The following is a 16819-nucleotide window of genomic DNA, read 5'->3' on the forward strand; positions in this document are numbered from 1 at the left end:
TAACAGGATCATGTTTATTTAGTTGATTATTGTTAGTAGAGCTAATAAAGGAATTTATTATTACTGACAGCATTTCAGTAGAAACAGAAAACACCAGGATTGCTTGGTTATTAAATATCAATGAAAGTTCATGTTACAGTTATTACTTCTTAGATATTTTATTTATCCCCACGGGAAATCCAGCAGTCCTTCAAATAGCTTTAAAATGAAAATGCTTCAAATTTACCGGTACTTTTATTTATTTATTTATTTACTTATTTTATGTATTTACCCCAATCAGTATAATAATTATATAGAATATATACTGGATTAAAAAATTGTGTATTATTAAAATACAATATAAGGCCATGTCTGTATTTGTGATCAGTTAACATTTAGATTTGTATCAGTTTGCATCACAAGTGTTCTTTTATTTTTTTATTTTTTTATTTTTTTTAAATGTCAGTCATGTCAGGTAATGTTTCCATGAGGATTTATATTTTGCATTAAGAATGACAATCTTTCATAATATTGCTGATGAAATTAATAAAAATGCAAATAAGTGTTAAATTTTCACAAATGCAAATACAGACATAGTTATGACAATTAAAAAGCTCCCAGTTACAAAATATATGAATTAATGAACTTTAAAAAAGATTGAAAAGCACATTTTCACATTACATTGTTTTGTAAATTTTCAGTATTTTCAGCTTTTTACTCATTATGTAACATTTGTCTATATACATTTATATAGAAAAATATTATCCCTACAGTATGTGAGGAAAGACAGTTTCAAAAAAAGTACTTACGTTTGAATGAAACTTGAAATGTTATTTCTTTCACTGTTGGTAGTCATTTGTTTTGATTATCATTTTTTAAAATGTATTAATATATTATGTAATTAGGTGTTATTAGGGTATTCTATTGTGACATAATCAGTTCATGCTTACATTTATCAGTGTTTATTTTTTTAAATGTTTGTCATAAAATCAATAATTATTTTTTTAAAATTGATTGATGTTACATATATAATTAAAAGCTTTCAAATTTACTTATTTTACAAAATATTATTTAAAAATATTTTAAAATGTATTCATTCATTTGTATTGGCTTCTTTTTCCATCCATTTTCTGAGCCGCTTCTCCTCACTAGGGTCGCGGGTGGCTTCTTTTTTTAAATTATTATATATTTTTTAAAATTGTGATGTGACTACATAAATTTGTTTTTGTCATCAGGTAACGTTTCATTTGTATTGGTTGGCGTCGTCTGTGTTTTTCTTTCTACAAATGTCGTTCATGTCAGGTAATGTTAATTATTTTTTTATTTAATTCACGTATATATATATAAAACTTCTTCCACGCTGACACAACAAATCCACATTGGTCCACTTCCACGCGCTTACTTCCCGTGACAGAAACGCGCTCGGAGTCGCGTGGGAATGAATGGTCGCTGGGCGGGTTTGGTGGGGGTTCGGGTGGAAGTGGGGGGGGCTAGACCAAGCCGAGCAAAACACGCCAGAAACACTTTTAAATGTCCGCCATGTTGCCTATGGCGCACTGAGCCGCCTACGCGGAGGGGAAGCGGAGCGCCGGGGAAAAGCAGGCCGAGACACAGCGAGCGACATCCGGGCCCCCTCCCCCCACCACCCCACACCGCTGCGGCATCACTCCGGGCTGGCGACGCCCTACCTTAGCGCTTGACAAGCTTACCAAAAAAAAAAAAAAAAAAAAAAAAAAAAAAAAATACAACGTCAGAGTTAGCCGCCCCAGAATCATCCATGAAAGCTTCACTCGTCACCGCGGTGATTATTAGGAGCTCGGATAGACATTATTTGTGAGAGGGGGCACCTAAAAAGGAGGAAAAATGAGTAAATTGTCGTTTCGGGCGCGGGCGCTGGACGCCACAAAGCCGCTGCCCGTCTTCCGTTGTGAGGATTTACCCGACCTGCACGAGTATGCGTCCATCAACCGGGCCGTGCCGCAAATGCCGACGGGCATGGAGAAGGAGGAGGAATCGGTAGGCTTTCTTTTATTCCACCGTGTCATTGTGAAACTGTGTTTTTACTCGTTTTTCCACCATCACGGTTGCATTCTTTTATGTTCCTGCGCAAGCCGTCACAAAATGGCCGCCCTTCCCCCCGACAGAAACACGACGAATTTTCACCCTAAACGGCTACCATTCCGCGCTTGAATTACGTTTTGGGCAACTTAGGGACGCGCCGTGTCGATTTTGGAAACATTTTTCGGCTTTTAACCGCAGATTTGAGTGTCAATCCGGTTTCCGAATACAAAGGGATCATGTGACTTCTGCGCGGCGGACATTTTGTCTCGTGGCCTTGTGTTGGCGTAGTGGCGAGGGGGGAGCAGCAGGGGGCGCCCGAGGGGAATGTCAACACTAAAAATGGATGGCAGCTAGCGTCTGCACTTTTTTAGCATACATGCTCACACTGGCCAAGTGTATTTAGGTGTTTTTATTGTCCGTGATCTTAACCTGAACGTTTGGGACCTCAAAAACTAAACTGTTTTTCTGTTGATTTTTTTTTTAAGTTGGATCTGTCAGATGAGTAATAATTTACTTTTGCAATTGTTTGTTGTTGTTTTTGTAGTCCCTTAATTGCACTGTATCATACTGTGAGCAATTTATAATAGTTTGGTTGCGTCATTTAGCCGTATGAGGGTCATGGTTTTACAGTGATGTGTATTCAGGTTACTTTTTTCCATGTTGTGGATGTGATACTGTAGTTTATAGTGATGTATTTGTGCCGCATTTTAGCAGTATGAGGGGATGTCATACACTGTTTATTTCGTCCACTTAAGTGATATAGGGCGATATGTATTTAAGATTTTAGCGGTATGAGGGAAGTCATCGTTGGCTTGGTGTGTTTGGGTCAGATTTTATAGGGACGATACCCATCCCTAGTACTTATTGGAACTTTTATACAAATGACTGCCTGAAACAGCATGTCAAAAATTGCTTCACAATCTCAGCAATTGAAATACAAAAATAATTTCGTATAGCAAATATTGCTAAACAAAAAAGTATGAGTATTTCGGACCCTGGAGTTCATGGCTAGTATTTTCCGGTATCCACGGTGGTGGTGTTTTTTTAGTTTGGTTCTGTGCATCTTTAGTGCTTAATGTACCTGAACCTGGTCAAGGTCAGTTATGTCAGTATTTTAGAGTATTTGTAGGCTGTAAACTGCATGCTCCCCGGTAGGAGTCTTGTATTTTCATCCAATTTTACACTTGAACATGACTTTGTGCTTTTGATACGCTTCCTTCGCACCTTTTAAACTTTAGAGTCTAAAGTATGGTAAATGTGCAGCTCACTCAAAAATGTTATGTCAGTGTGCAGGTCCTATTACTACTAATGCTACTCCAGAGCTGCCATATGTTACGGAACATATGTATTTTGGTACAGAAATCACAGAACTTTGACTCGTTATGACCGTATCACTGATTGTTTTGGATATTGGAAAGAAAAAAAAGCCCAGCGGCGGACGTTACCGGCACGTCCGCATTGAACATCTGCCTGGTGGATGTCATTTTATTACGCCCCGCCCCGCCCTGGCTGCCAAGGCGCAGGTTCTCTTTTGTGTCCTGTGTCAACACATTGTAAGTCACTTACCGCCTCCAGGGTAGCAAATAAGCTACACTTCTTACCATGCCAAAAGTGTCACGAAGGAAGATGAGTAGAAGATAGGCGAAAGCCCTGCTTTAATTGCTAAGCTATCAATACAAGCAGTTGTAAAATATTGAAATAAGTGATTTGGTGAAACAATACCTTGGTCACGTAGGTCTGGCTGGAACTGTGTTTTCGCAGAGAGTAACTAACTTTGGACAACAAAATAACAGGCCAATTGATGCGTGTTTAGAGAGATAAATATAAAATAATACATGTCCACGCATGACTCTACGTCTGAACCAGAAATAAATTAGTATGTCACTCTACACGTCACTATGTAATGTGGGCAGGTGAAAAGTATATTATTATTAGGCTTTACACGATCAGGATTTTTGGGGCCGATCAGTGAGTTGAAAAAAACAGTAACTGCTCCGATCACAAGCTGGAGGAATGTTTCTATTTAAATGACCTGTTCATTTGCTATATATACTTGCGTACTTAATTGCTAAAAAAATATATATTTACAATAAATAATGTATCTTTGTTCATCTATTTATGCCAGTGAGGCATAGTGACAGACAGAACAAATGATAAATGGTCTTCTATTAGATGGCAGGAAGTACATACAGTAAGTAATGTAACCACTTTTTGTGACATTTTTGTTTGTTGGTGTGCCGTGAGATTTTTCAATTGTAAAATATGTTCCTTGGCTCCATAAAGGTTGGAAATCACTGGTCTAGTCAGATCGTGTATTCTAATCAGTCAGGTCAAACCAACATTACATGACAAAAATAATGGGTGCTAACTGACTGTAATTTAATTACTTTATTTTTAATTAAATTACTTCACCCACACCGAAACTTTCGAGCATGATTCGACAGAACGGCGCATGTTTACGTCCAACCGTTCGTGGTACCACTAGCTTGCTAGGCTACATAACGTTTTGTTCCCTGCTTGCGAGCCGTATTGTATTCAAAGTACGGGAGCATACCTCAAGCAAGCCTTAAACAAACGTCCTCTCCTGTCCTGAGCACCGATGAGCACCAACACACGTTTTTCCCCATTTTGTCCTTATAATACAAAGTTGGCGCGCTTCACTCTTGTTGTCGTCGCCACAGTAACGAGTGTATCCGGTTGGATTTGAGTTGACAAAATAAAGCCCAATGATCGTAAAAAATGGGATGTGGTGGTATCGGAAAACAATATTTTATTGCAGTAATCTGACAGTGCAATCGTGAAAGAGCAAATTTGTCTTGTAGTCTGATCCGGGCATTATGTGTTGTCTGTTCCACACCGCCGACATGTATTTAAAAAAAATAATAATAAATTTGTAATAACTTTATTGATATTTCCAATACTACGTCAAAAGACGTGCAACAAGGCTAATAATAAACTAGCGTTTGGATTCTAATATACTGTGCACGATAGCGACGCGGCGTAAATGTCGTTTGCATTGATCGGATCGGCGAATTATGCCATTAAAGCCAATCAGCATAAAATGCTAAATATTGGCCGATTACCGATCAGCCCGATAAAATGGGTGAAAAGTCTAATTATTATTGTTAAAAAATATTTGTCATATAAGATGCAAATTTACCCAATATGAGATTAATAAGTGTATCAATTCAGCAACAAGTTGAGACCGATTCCGATCCCGATTCAGACAATCAATCACCTTTTTTATTGTCATGAACATACATACATACATGCATGCACACGAAATTTGTTCTCTGCATTGTACCCATCACAGTGAACACATACACGTTAGTGAAACACACTGGAGCAGGGGGCAGCTGAAGCACCCAGGGAGCATTTCGGGGTATCAGTGTATTGCTCAAGGACACCACAGCCATGAGTCCGGGGGATGTTGGCAGATGGTCCAGTCGGGGTCTTGAACCTAGGTCCCCCACGGTGGCAGGCGATGATCTTAACCATTGCATTCTGGTTCCAAACAATTCTCGATTCCGATTCTTTTTGGGGGCTGGGTCAAAAAAGTTTGCATGTTTTAAATAAAGGGTGTCCAAATTTATGAGCGCCCGTTTTCTTCGCAGCCCGCAGCATAAACTAAAATGAACATTTGACTTGGGGATCTTTATAACCAGTATGTATAAATTTCAAACCTATGAAGTAAAAGGCAATGTGTGTGGAACTAACCCAATTGACTTAATCATTAATTAATGGCTCAGCTAAAACTTAAATATAGCATTGTTTAAATAGATATTTGTGAATGTTTTATCACGCCAAATGGTTTATATGTGCAAGTTTCAACTTGACTTCCTGTTTTAAGCATGTAGCCTTTAATTTTCAAGGGTACGCAGTGGAACGCAGCATTTTGAAACGAAAAATAACTTAACACGACAACGGTAAAAACAAAAGTAAAACAAGATGCAAGACAAAGAGTAATGTATTGAACCAAATGCTATGTAAAACGTTGATTCCTTTACCTACCAACCGATGAGACACAAGGTTAGTGTTTGTGATACTGTGAGTTGCTCGTTTGACCTTTGAAGTTTTAGCTCAATGTTAAGCTTGTAATGCCACTGTTTCTACTTTCTTTCGAGTATGGTAAAGTAATAGATTTTTATTTTTTTGTCTGTCAGCAGCTTTTACGTTTGTTGAAAGACTAATATAAATGCTAAAAACCATCAGCGCAAGAGTGCAACCCACCATTTAACTTGTTATCTGCCTCAATGTTGGCATACACATTTTATTGTTTCACTAACCCAATTGACTTCACTGAAGTTCCGTGCAGTGTAGGCTGAGGCTCATAGCGGGAGGGAGCGCGTCAGAGTTCTACACATTGTGAAAGCCTGCTTAGCACAATATAATCTTTTTCCAAGAGTTACACTGAGGTGACTGGTCATTTATTTTAACATAGTTAAGACGCACTATTTTTCGCCGCTGTTGGGCACAAGCACATCTTCGTGCGTGTTCTTCTTTGTTGGTTTTTCACCACGTTCTTCTTTGGGGTCGGTGGACTGGAGGCATCAAAACTGGGAACTGCAATTTAAAAATTTGAACGATTCCGGGAGAACCAGATTGTTAGTCCCGATTCCAATCAATTCTCGATGCCCAACCCTAATTGTAGATATCCAAAATATAAATATGTAATCTAAATGGCATGCAAGATGTAATACAAAAAATGTATCTTACATGTACTTCTTGTATGCGTACAAGTACATTGAACAAACCAAAACTGTTATCCATACAAACCATCTAATTCAATCTATCACCAATGTGTTTTTGTTGGCAAAATAGAGTGCTGGGTTTAAATTTTGACGTTTGAGATCTGATTAATCCAATTTAATAGACTTGTGGGTTTTTTGTTTTGTTACCAGGGTTGAAAACAGAATTGGCAAAGGTAAATTAATCCATAGACACAGATGATTTTGATGATGGAATGTCAATCTCATATACTGATACTTTGATTTAGGCTGCAACTGTGTCCACAGTTACAAGGTTGATGTAATAAAAACATTAAAATGACAAATATTGAAGCCATAATTTATTAACGATTATAACTGTCGCACAGAAATGTTTTTGACAAAACTTTGGAAATATGGAAATTCAGACATATTTGGACATTGTTCAGGAAGTGGACTTTTATAGTTTGGCAGCAATGCTACTAGGTGTTTGGTTTATTTTATTATTTGCCGCCAAGCCTGTGTGCTCGTTCTGTGTCAGGGGTTCAGTGTGTCAAATGGCACAGCAGGTCTGTAGAACAGCGGCAGGCACGTGGCGCCCGGGAGGTGGCGAGGAGGGGAACTGGTGGGCGCTCGGTATGGGGGTTGGAGTATTGATGCTGTCACTTTGTCTGTGCTCGCTCAGCTGAAGCTCAGTGTTGCATAACAATAATATGGTGATAAAAGCTCACCCAAAAAGCAATGTTTGGACTCTGTCTGAGGCTGAAGGAGCAGGTTGTTGGCTGTGACCCTTTTCTTGGCACTTACTACATTTTATTAATAAAAAATTACATCACTGGGTTAGCATGAGGGGAAAAACAAGCGTGGTGTGGAGAATAGGACTAGAATTACAAATTGAATAACTCTTTCAACGCGATAACTAAAAGTGGGAGCAAATTTCTGCCTCAAGAGCGTTGCAGTGATAATTTTTCCACGTGGGCTTATGTTACTCTAGATTTAGCACCTCTCCGTGTAGAAGTATGTTGGCGCGATGGCAGCGAGTGAATAGGAAAGTGCATAAAAGTCAGTGTCCTACATTTGGGATCATTTCACACTTAAAGAAGATAATGTGCAATGTGTCTACTGCAAAGCGAAATTAACGTAACACAACAGCACATCAGCAATCGCTAACACAGGGTGTTAATGTTTGCTAATTTTAATAGTCTTCCAAATTCCGTATATATTACGTATTGTCAAGGAGAGAGACAGTCATTGGTGCCCTTACAATCGCTTTATGACAAAAACGGTAAGAAAATAAATTCATACTAAACACATGGACACAGACTGGCTATCGGTTAGCCAGGTAGCAGTTAGCTGCTAACCTGAGCTAACAACAGCCACTTGTCGTTCCCTGACTGACTCCCATGTAACTCACCACGCCAGGCCCCACCTTTTAAAGCCAGACACAGACAAATATATTATACTGTGGAATGTGAGGATGACCATCCCAGGTGGACACAATAATTCCTGCAACTCAGATGCACATATATTCTGTTTTACTTCGGCTTCAAGCAAAGGAATGAAGATTAGCCGAAGTAAGACAGAATATATGTGCGTGAATGAGAGGGGTGGTGGGGGAAGAGTGCGTCTACAGGGAAAAGAGATACCAAAGGTGGAGGACTTTAAATACTTGGGGTCAACCATCCAGAGCAATGGTGTGTGTGTGTGGTCAGGAAGTGAAGAAACTGGTCCAAGCAGGTTGAAATGGGTGGAGGACGGTGTCAGGTGTGTTTTGTGACAGAAGAGGCTCTGCTAGGATGAAGGGCAAAGTTTATAAAACAGTGGTGAGGCCAGCCATGATGTACAGATTATAGACAGTGGCACTGAAGAGACAACAGGAAGCAGAGCTGGAAGTGGCGGAAATGTAGATGTTGAGGTTCGCACTCGGAGTGACCAGGTTGGATAAAATTAGAAATGAGCTCATCAGAGGGATAGCCGAGGTTCGATGTTTTGGAGACAAAGTTAGAGAGAGCAGACTTCGATGGTTTGGACACGTCCAGAGGAGAAATAGTGAGTATATTGGTAGAAGGATGATCAGGATGGAGCTGCCAGGCAAGAGCGCTAGAGGAAAACCAAAGAGAAGGTTGATCGATGTCGTGAGGGAAGACATGAGGGCAGTTGGTGTTTCGAGAGGAGGATGCAGGAGATAGGCTTACATGGAAAAGGATGACGCGCTGTGGCGACCCCCTAAAGGGACAAGCAGAAAGGAAAATAAGATGCAAATTAATAATGCTAAATCAATTATCGGATTTGTTGAATGATGGATTGATTGGTAGAAAAATATATTCTAAAAATATGAATAAATTATTAAGAGCAGCCGCTTGAGTGTTCTCATTTTGTGTTTGACTGTTTGTCTCGTTCGCATCAGCCACTGTGACTCTCATTACCCTTATGTGAGGGCATTGCAGTACCTTAATTGGTCCATTTTCTATTTTCACTTTGCCAAAAATTTCTGTTGAAGCTCGCTTGTAACTCAAAATCTGCCAAGCGATTGCTCGCAATTTTAAAAAGTCCTAAATTGGGGCACCTGGAAGTCAAGTTACCACTGTATTTTAAAAATCAGAATATTATCACTGAGTCTAAAATGGCTAATTGGAAAGTATAAATTTTTACTTGTTGCAATTTAACAATACCCAGTTTTGTCTGATTATACATTTAAACCCTGCCACTGGCTTAATCGGTAGCGACAGGATAGTCCATGTCTAACTGCAGTATCGGTACATAAAAGATGAGGTTAAAAGAAAATGCTCATTTGTGTGCATTGTGTACACAAACATCTCGCCCAAAAATGTCCCTGTTGTGCACTAGATTAGCTTAGAGTTTGCTCGCGAGCGGCTATCATGCGCTTGACCTATAGGTACCGTGGCTTCTGATTGACTGACACAAGATTTGGATTTGAGCAAGGAATTGCGATTGTTTGTTGATGATTTAATCGAATCTTCGTCATTGAATTGCGCTGCGACTGGCTGCTAGTGTGGGTAATCACAGTGCACAACCATTTCTCTAAAGTCACTAATGATCGCCTCTATTATGGCGAATAAGCTACCAGTCAGTATCATAAAAGTAGGACGAGTAGTATTTAACAGGAGAAGACCCGCTGAGCCATGTTAAACCGCTAAGCTATCATTAAATGTAACCAGGTGCTTCTGGGTGCTGCAATACACTTTTAATTGAAGTGTGGCTTGAACGGTGTTACAGCCGAGAGTCACCAATTGTGAACAGCAAATTGTCTAGAGAGAAAATACAAGCCACACGCACACACCAAACATTCCAAATGTGTCTGAAAATTAATTATGCAACGTTATCACATACTTCAGCCAATAGGACGGGGCTCTTATTTTAAAGGAATTATTATATTAAATATTTAAAAAAGGGATGTCCTGATCCAACTTTTCACTTCTGATCCGATACCGATATTGCAGCCTTGAGTTTTGGCCTACACCCGTCCTATCCATGCATAAAGTAACCGTAAACATAGGAATATACTACAATTGAATACATACATGCAAATCTGCCGTTTTAAACTCAAAATATGCCATTTACGTGAATTGTATAGATCCGGTGACTTTTTCCAGGGGCGCGGGGGTGGTTGGGTCCGCCATTGCTGTCGTCATAGGCTGTTTCGTACTCATTGAATGCTGACCACTAGATCCATTCCACACATCCACCGTCCGCACACAGATGTAATTCTGAATATTATTCCACGGCAGACTAATATGCGAGGGCATTGTTCTGAGGTGCCGCTTGTGCGCTCGGGACCTGCTTTGGATAGGTCACAGGAGTTGACGGGACCAGAAAAAAACACTTCTGCCACTTCTTCTGTTAAGAAGTAACGGTACTTTTACTCCGTTACAATGATCTAAATGTCGCATGCTACTTTAATCAATTATTACTTATCAACTATTTCGTGCGTGAGACGACAGCTTTGACTTCCGCATTGGGCGCTGTTTGCTCCAATCCAATTTAAGCATTAGTGACGTTTAAGTCTTGTTCACCAATCAAACGACAGTCTTCTATTGGCGTTGGTATTAACACGAGATAAACCAACCTGGCTGATCAACGTGCCTACATGGCGACCATGTTTGGAAGTTCGTCGTTACTATGAAGACAACGACATGCTACTCGTTTACATTTAGATGAACAAAAACAACAGTATTGTAGTATTTGTCTGGCACTGTCTGCTCAAAAGTGGATATTTCAGCCCACGTATAACCTGAGAAAACACCTCCCAGTAAATTGCAGATGTAGTTTTGGCTGTGCATTCACACACACAAACAGTAATATCAGAATTTGCACGTTCACATTTTATTTTACTGACGTTCATGCTGTGGTAAAAAAAAAAAAAAATCAGATGATCACTTACTATTTACTCAGTACTTGTAATTATTTACAAGTACTTTTACACTTAATTTTTTGGAGGGCTACGTTTTACTTGTCACATTATTGTCAAGTAACGGTTCTCTTACTTGACTACAATATTTGGCTACTCTACTCACCTCTGGAGCGGACATCCTCTATTGCTACTCCTACGTTTAAGCAACATTTTTGCTCATCAGATCAGCCAGTGTCATATTTGTTGCACTGGTCGTTTGCATTTTCACGTTGTGGTGTTGCGTGAAGCACATGTAACATCGACGACAAGAGCTGATCCGCTAGCACATCTTGTATTAGGAAACGCGCATACAATTGTCTAATTAGTTTACGGATGTTAATGTTAAATGTATTAAGCGATGAACGATGTTTGGGATTATGTTCCAACACAGAATGAACTAACTTCAAATTCAGAAATGGCCAATAAAAACAGAAAAATACTGTACTTAATATTTTCCTGGAGGATACATTTGGAATTGGCCTTTGAAGTTGGCAATAGTGAAAAATTAAGTGAAACAGACTGAGTCAATTAGTCAATTACCGTATTACCGTATTTTCACGACCATAAGGCGCACCGTATTAAAAGGCACAGTCTCAGTTATGGGGTCTATTTCTGTATTTAACACATACTTAAGCGCACCGTATTACTGGGCGCAGGCATGATAAAACATCAGAATCCTCTTTATTTGCCAAGTATGTCCAAAACACACAAGGAATTTGTCTCTGGTAGTTGGAGCCGCTCTAGTACAACAGACAGTCAATTTACAGAACACTTTGGAGACATAAAGACATTGACAAAAAACAATTGTGCAAAAAGATGCAGAGTCCTCTAGCACTTAGAGCAGTTCGAATGACTAATATTGCAATAGTCCGGCGCAATGACCATTGTGCAAAGGGCGCTGAGACTTCAAGGAGTGTATGCGGTTTAAAGTGACGAGTAGTGCGATAATCTGGGACAATGTTGGTTGTGCAAATGTTACAGATACTCCTCAATCAGTGTGCAAATGGAGCAGATGCTAGTCTGGCATGAGTGGCCAGTATATGCAAATAGTGCAGCATGGCGAGAAAACTGAGTGCACGAGTAATACATAATTGGCCCCAACAGAAATGTGACAACGAACTCAAGTCAAAAAATTGCCAGCATGTTACAATGGAATTGTAGGTTAGGTGTTTAAGAAGTTGATTGATGAAGCTGTTGGAATGTCTGCTAGTTCTAGTTTGCATTGATCGGTAGCGCCGACCTGAGGGAAGGAGCTGGAAGAGCTGGTGACCGGGGTGCGGAGGGTCCGAGAGGATTTTGCATGCCCTTGTCTTAGTTCTGGCAGCGTGCAAGTCCTCAATGGTGGGTAGGGGGGTACCGACAATCCTTTCAGCAGTTTTGATTGTCCGTTGCTGTCGGAGTTTGTCATTTTTTGTAGCAGCACCAAACCAGACTGTGATGGAAGAACACAGGACCGATTCGATGACAGCTGTGTAGAACTGTCTCAGCAGCTCCGGTGGCAGGCCGTGCTTTCTCAGAAGCCGCAGGAAGTACATCCTCTGCTGGGCCTTTTTGAGGACGGAGTTGATGTTGGTCGCCCACTTCAGGTCCTGAGAGATTGTAATTCCCAGGAACTTGAAGGTCTCGACGGTTGACACAAGGCAGCTGGAGAACGTGAGGGGCAGCTGTGGCGAAGGATGCTTCCTGAAGTCCACGATCATCTCTACAGTCTTGAGCGTGTTCAGCTCCAGGTTGTGTCGGCCGCACCACAGCTCCGGCCGCTCCGCTTCCTGTCGATATGCAGACTCGTCACCGTCCTTGATGAGGCCGATGACAGTGGCGTTATCTGCAAACTTCAGGAGTTTGACAGTCGGGTTCGCTGAGGTGCAGTCGTTCGTGTAGAGAGAGAAGAGCAGCGGAGAGAGGACACAACCTTGGGGCGCCCCAGTGCTGATGCTGCGTGTGGATGAGGTGCCCTCCCCCAGCCTGACCTGCTGTGTCCTGCCTGTCAGAAAGCTGTAAATCCACTGGCAGGTGAGACGCTGAGCTGGAGAAGCTTGGTTGAAAGGAGTTCAGGGATGATGGTGTTGAACGCTGAGCTGAAGTCCACGAACAGGATCCTCGCGTAGGTCCCTGCACTGTCGAGGTGTTCTAGGATGTAGTGCAGTCCCATGTTGACTGCATCATCCGCAGACCTGTTCGCTTGGTAGGCAAACTGCAGGGGGTCCAGCAGGGGACCTGTGACACTCTTGAGGTGGTCCAGCACGAGACGTTCAAAGGACTTCATGACCACAGATGTCAAAGCGACAGGCCTGTAGTCATTCAGACCCGAGATTGCAGGTTTCTTGGGGACTGGCTTAAAACATACGGTAGCAAAACAATGTTTTTAAAAAGGCAGCGGGAGCAAAACTGAGTTCAGTTGTACTTTATTGAAGTATTTATTTTTTTTAAGTCCTCATCTTCTCTATCCAAAATGAACAGCTGGGTAAGTTCTCAATCAAACACGCCAGGTTCCCTCTCGTACTCGTCGGAGTCTGTCTCGTTGCTGTGCAGCTCCTCAGAAAAGATGCCGGCTTTCAGCTCAAACAACAGTGCAAGCAGACACGTTAGCCAAACCACCCACAATCAATTCACAAATTGTGGCAAAACTCGCCCGGCGCTGCCTCCTAGTCTTAGTAAAGCTGTGTTTGCCATCTGTCATACATGGCTCCCATGCCACTCACTTCACTTTGAACGCCCTGTTTACACGGATGTCCAGCGGTTCGTCAAGCCTCCTGGAATGATGGAAAGCTTCCTCACTTGCTGCACATGGCAGAGTTATTGCACATAGTTGAATGGTGACTTGAGATGCTTCTCTTTGCTCATTAATCCATTGCTCCAGTTGATCTTTCAACTCGGGCCACCTCGCCTTGTTTCCACTTTTTGTTTTTCTTTTTTTCCCGCGGAAACTCAGCTTCGTCTTCTTGCGATGGTAAAGCTTGTTTTCCTGCTTCCTCCACTTGCGAACCATTGATTCGTTGATCTTGAATTCTCTCGCGGCTCCTCGAGTACCATGTTCCTGCGCCTAACTGATAGCTTGCAGTTTAAACTGTGCTTCGTAAGCGTCTCTTCTAGTTCTTTACGTCCGCATGCTGTCCTCAGCCAGGTCTGCTTTTCCTCTGTATAAGCAGCGTGTCGGCAGGAAATTCTCCCAGTCAGTCAAGCGGTCAAAAAAAAGTTTTAAAAAAGTCAAGCGCAGTGCACATCACCCAACAACATTTATAGATGTTGGAACTCGGTGCACACACAAGGCGCCCCGTTGATTTTGGAGAAAATTGAAGACTTTTACGTGCGCCTTATGGTCGTGAAAATACAGTATGTTCCAGAATAAAAGTGCTTAAAGCGGAGAATGCTATTCATGTGCTAGAAGCAGGCATCCGGTGCAGGTGGAGATGGACCTGGCTCAAGGCGGAGGCCAAAACAAAAAAGCGAAGAAATGAGGCAAAATTTATTTTAATCTTAAATTTGTACATCAACATGTACTTGAGCGGTGTAAATGTTTTTCTGTGTGAAGAAAATGCTTATTTTGCCTTATTGTACTCTTCAGTCTTTCAGATTGATTAATTTATTTTAAAATAAAATTAAAAAACACTGCTGGGGCCTGGGGGATCCCCCCCAGACAAAAAAATAATAATAATAATTTTACAACATAACCATTGCTTAATTTAAACAAGCATATTCTAAATTTGAATAGATAACCATGAAAATTAACCAACAATTAATAAATACAAATTATACTTTTAAAGTGCAAAATAAAAATTCAAGTTCAATTCAGTTAAATTTTTTTTTTTTTATTGTCAGTGTATGGTGGGAACAGCATTTGGTTTCTCCATGTGCGGCAATGCATCTGGGGTATAGTTTTATTCGCTGTTCCTGCTGGATGGGGAGACATTGTCTGGGCCTGCCGCTTTGTTAATCTTCTGTTGTTTGAAGATGCGTCTCACATCCTGTTCATGGATGGTTAACGCAGAAGTCAGAGGTGTGATTGTGGTCGGGGGTGCGGCTGGGTGGGTGTGGTGTGTGAAAGTGTCCTTTTCAAATCTGCAGTAGAAGGTATTCAAGTCGTTGGCTAGTGTGCTATTGTTCTCAGCTTGGGGGGGGATCGTCGCTTGTAATTAGTCAGCGATTGGAATGCATGCTGCGGACTTTGTATCGGTCCGTTGTGGGAAAGAAGGAGCTAAGCCGAAAGGTGAAGCTCTCAATTTACCGGTCGATCTTCGTTCCTACCCTCACCTATGGTCATGAGCTGTGGGTCGTGACCGAAAGAGCGAGATCCCGGATACAAGCGGCCGAAATGAGTTTCCTCCGCAGGGTGTCCGGGCTCTCCCTTAGAGATAGGGTGAGAAGCTCGGTCATCCGGGAGGATCTCAGAGTAGAGCCGCTGCTCCTCCGCATTGAGAGGAGCCAGATGAGGTGGCTGGGGCATCTGATTCGGATGCCTCCCGGACGCCTCCCTGGTGAGGTGTTCCGGGCACGTCCCACCGGGAGGAGACCCGGGGACGACCCAGGACACGCTGGAGAGACTACGTCCTTCGGCTGGCCTGGGAACGCCTCGGGATCCCTCCGGAAGAGATGGATGAAGTGGCTGGGGAGAGGGAAGTCTGGGCGTGCCTGCTAAAGCTACTGCCCCCGCGACCCGACCCGGATAAGCGGTAGAAAATGGATGGATGGAATGCATGCCAGACTGATTTAGAGTCGTTAGCGCTAAACTGTTTTTCCCCAACTTTTCTGCATAGTTCCTCTTTGCAATGTTAATTTCTTTAGTCAGCTGGTTTCTAGCTCGATTATACAGGGCCCTGTCCCCACTCTGATATGCGTCCTCCTTAGCTTGGCGAAGCTGCTTAAGTTTAGAAGTGAACCACGGCTTGTTGTTTTTGAATGTGCGAAATGATTTTGTTGGTCCGTATGTCCGTATATTCATCCAGACTGCCAGCTGAATTTTCAAAGACACTCAAGTCTGTGCAGCTTTGAGGTTCAATCTTTGCTTCATTGGTCCACTTTTTCACTGTAGGCTCGCGCATTTAAGTTCTTGTCTGTACGTCAGTATTAAGTGAATTAAGCAGTGATCAGACGAGCCCCTAAAATGTTATTTTCCCTGGTATGTTATTTTCCCTGGTACGATGTGCTGCTTGTATTTAGGGAGTTCGTGGTTGAGTTTAGCTTTGTTAAAGTCCCCGAGAATAATGATGGGTGAGTCCGGGTGTATTTTTCCAATTTCGTTGACTTGTTCGGCGAGTGTTACAGTTCAAAAACAGCGACTCCAAATGCGGGCTGCAGTGTCTGCTGAGCTCCGTGACGTCTGTACACCATTTTTCGTTGATATCGAAGCATATCCCCTCCGCCTTTGTTTTGCCCGATGATTCCATGTCGCGGTCTGCTCGATGAATATCGAAGCCGGGAAGCATGACTCCGCCATCGGGTACAGCGTCGCAAAGCCAGGTCTCCGTAAAGCACATGGCGGCGGAACGGCTGAAGTCTTTACTGGTCTTTAACAGAAGATTAAGCTCGTCCATTTTGTTGGGTAGGGAGCGTACATTCGCGAGGTGGATCGACGGGAACGTCAATCTGTGTCCTCTCATGCGGAGTTTCACCTGAATGCCGGCTCGCTTCCCTCTGTGTCGCCAGTTCCGCCTCCATGCGCCTA

At 42.0% G+C, this 16819-nt stretch overlaps 1 protein-coding gene across 3 annotated transcripts in view; it reads left to right on the plus strand.

Annotated features, from left to right (window-relative positions):
* Window positions 1-16819, plus strand: part of epc1b (enhancer of polycomb homolog 1 (Drosophila) b) — a 62293-nt gene that overhangs the window by 4686 nt on the left and 40788 nt on the right. The window contains exon 1 of one of the 3 annotated variants that reach the window (XM_061693235.1): window positions 1447-1995. The exons of the other annotated variants lie outside the window; for them this stretch is intronic. Coding sequence (XP_061549219.1) covers window positions 1843-1995 — 153 coding nt within the window. The 5' untranslated portion in view covers window positions 1447-1842. Of the gene's footprint in view, window positions 1-1446; window positions 1996-16819 lie in introns of those variants that run through there. 3 annotated transcript variants of the gene reach the window in all.

This window comes from Phycodurus eques, chromosome 13 (assembly GCF_024500275.1).
Source record: "Phycodurus eques isolate BA_2022a chromosome 13, UOR_Pequ_1.1, whole genome shotgun sequence".
NCBI classification, from domain to species: domain Eukaryota; kingdom Metazoa; phylum Chordata; class Actinopteri; order Syngnathiformes; family Syngnathidae; genus Phycodurus; species Phycodurus eques.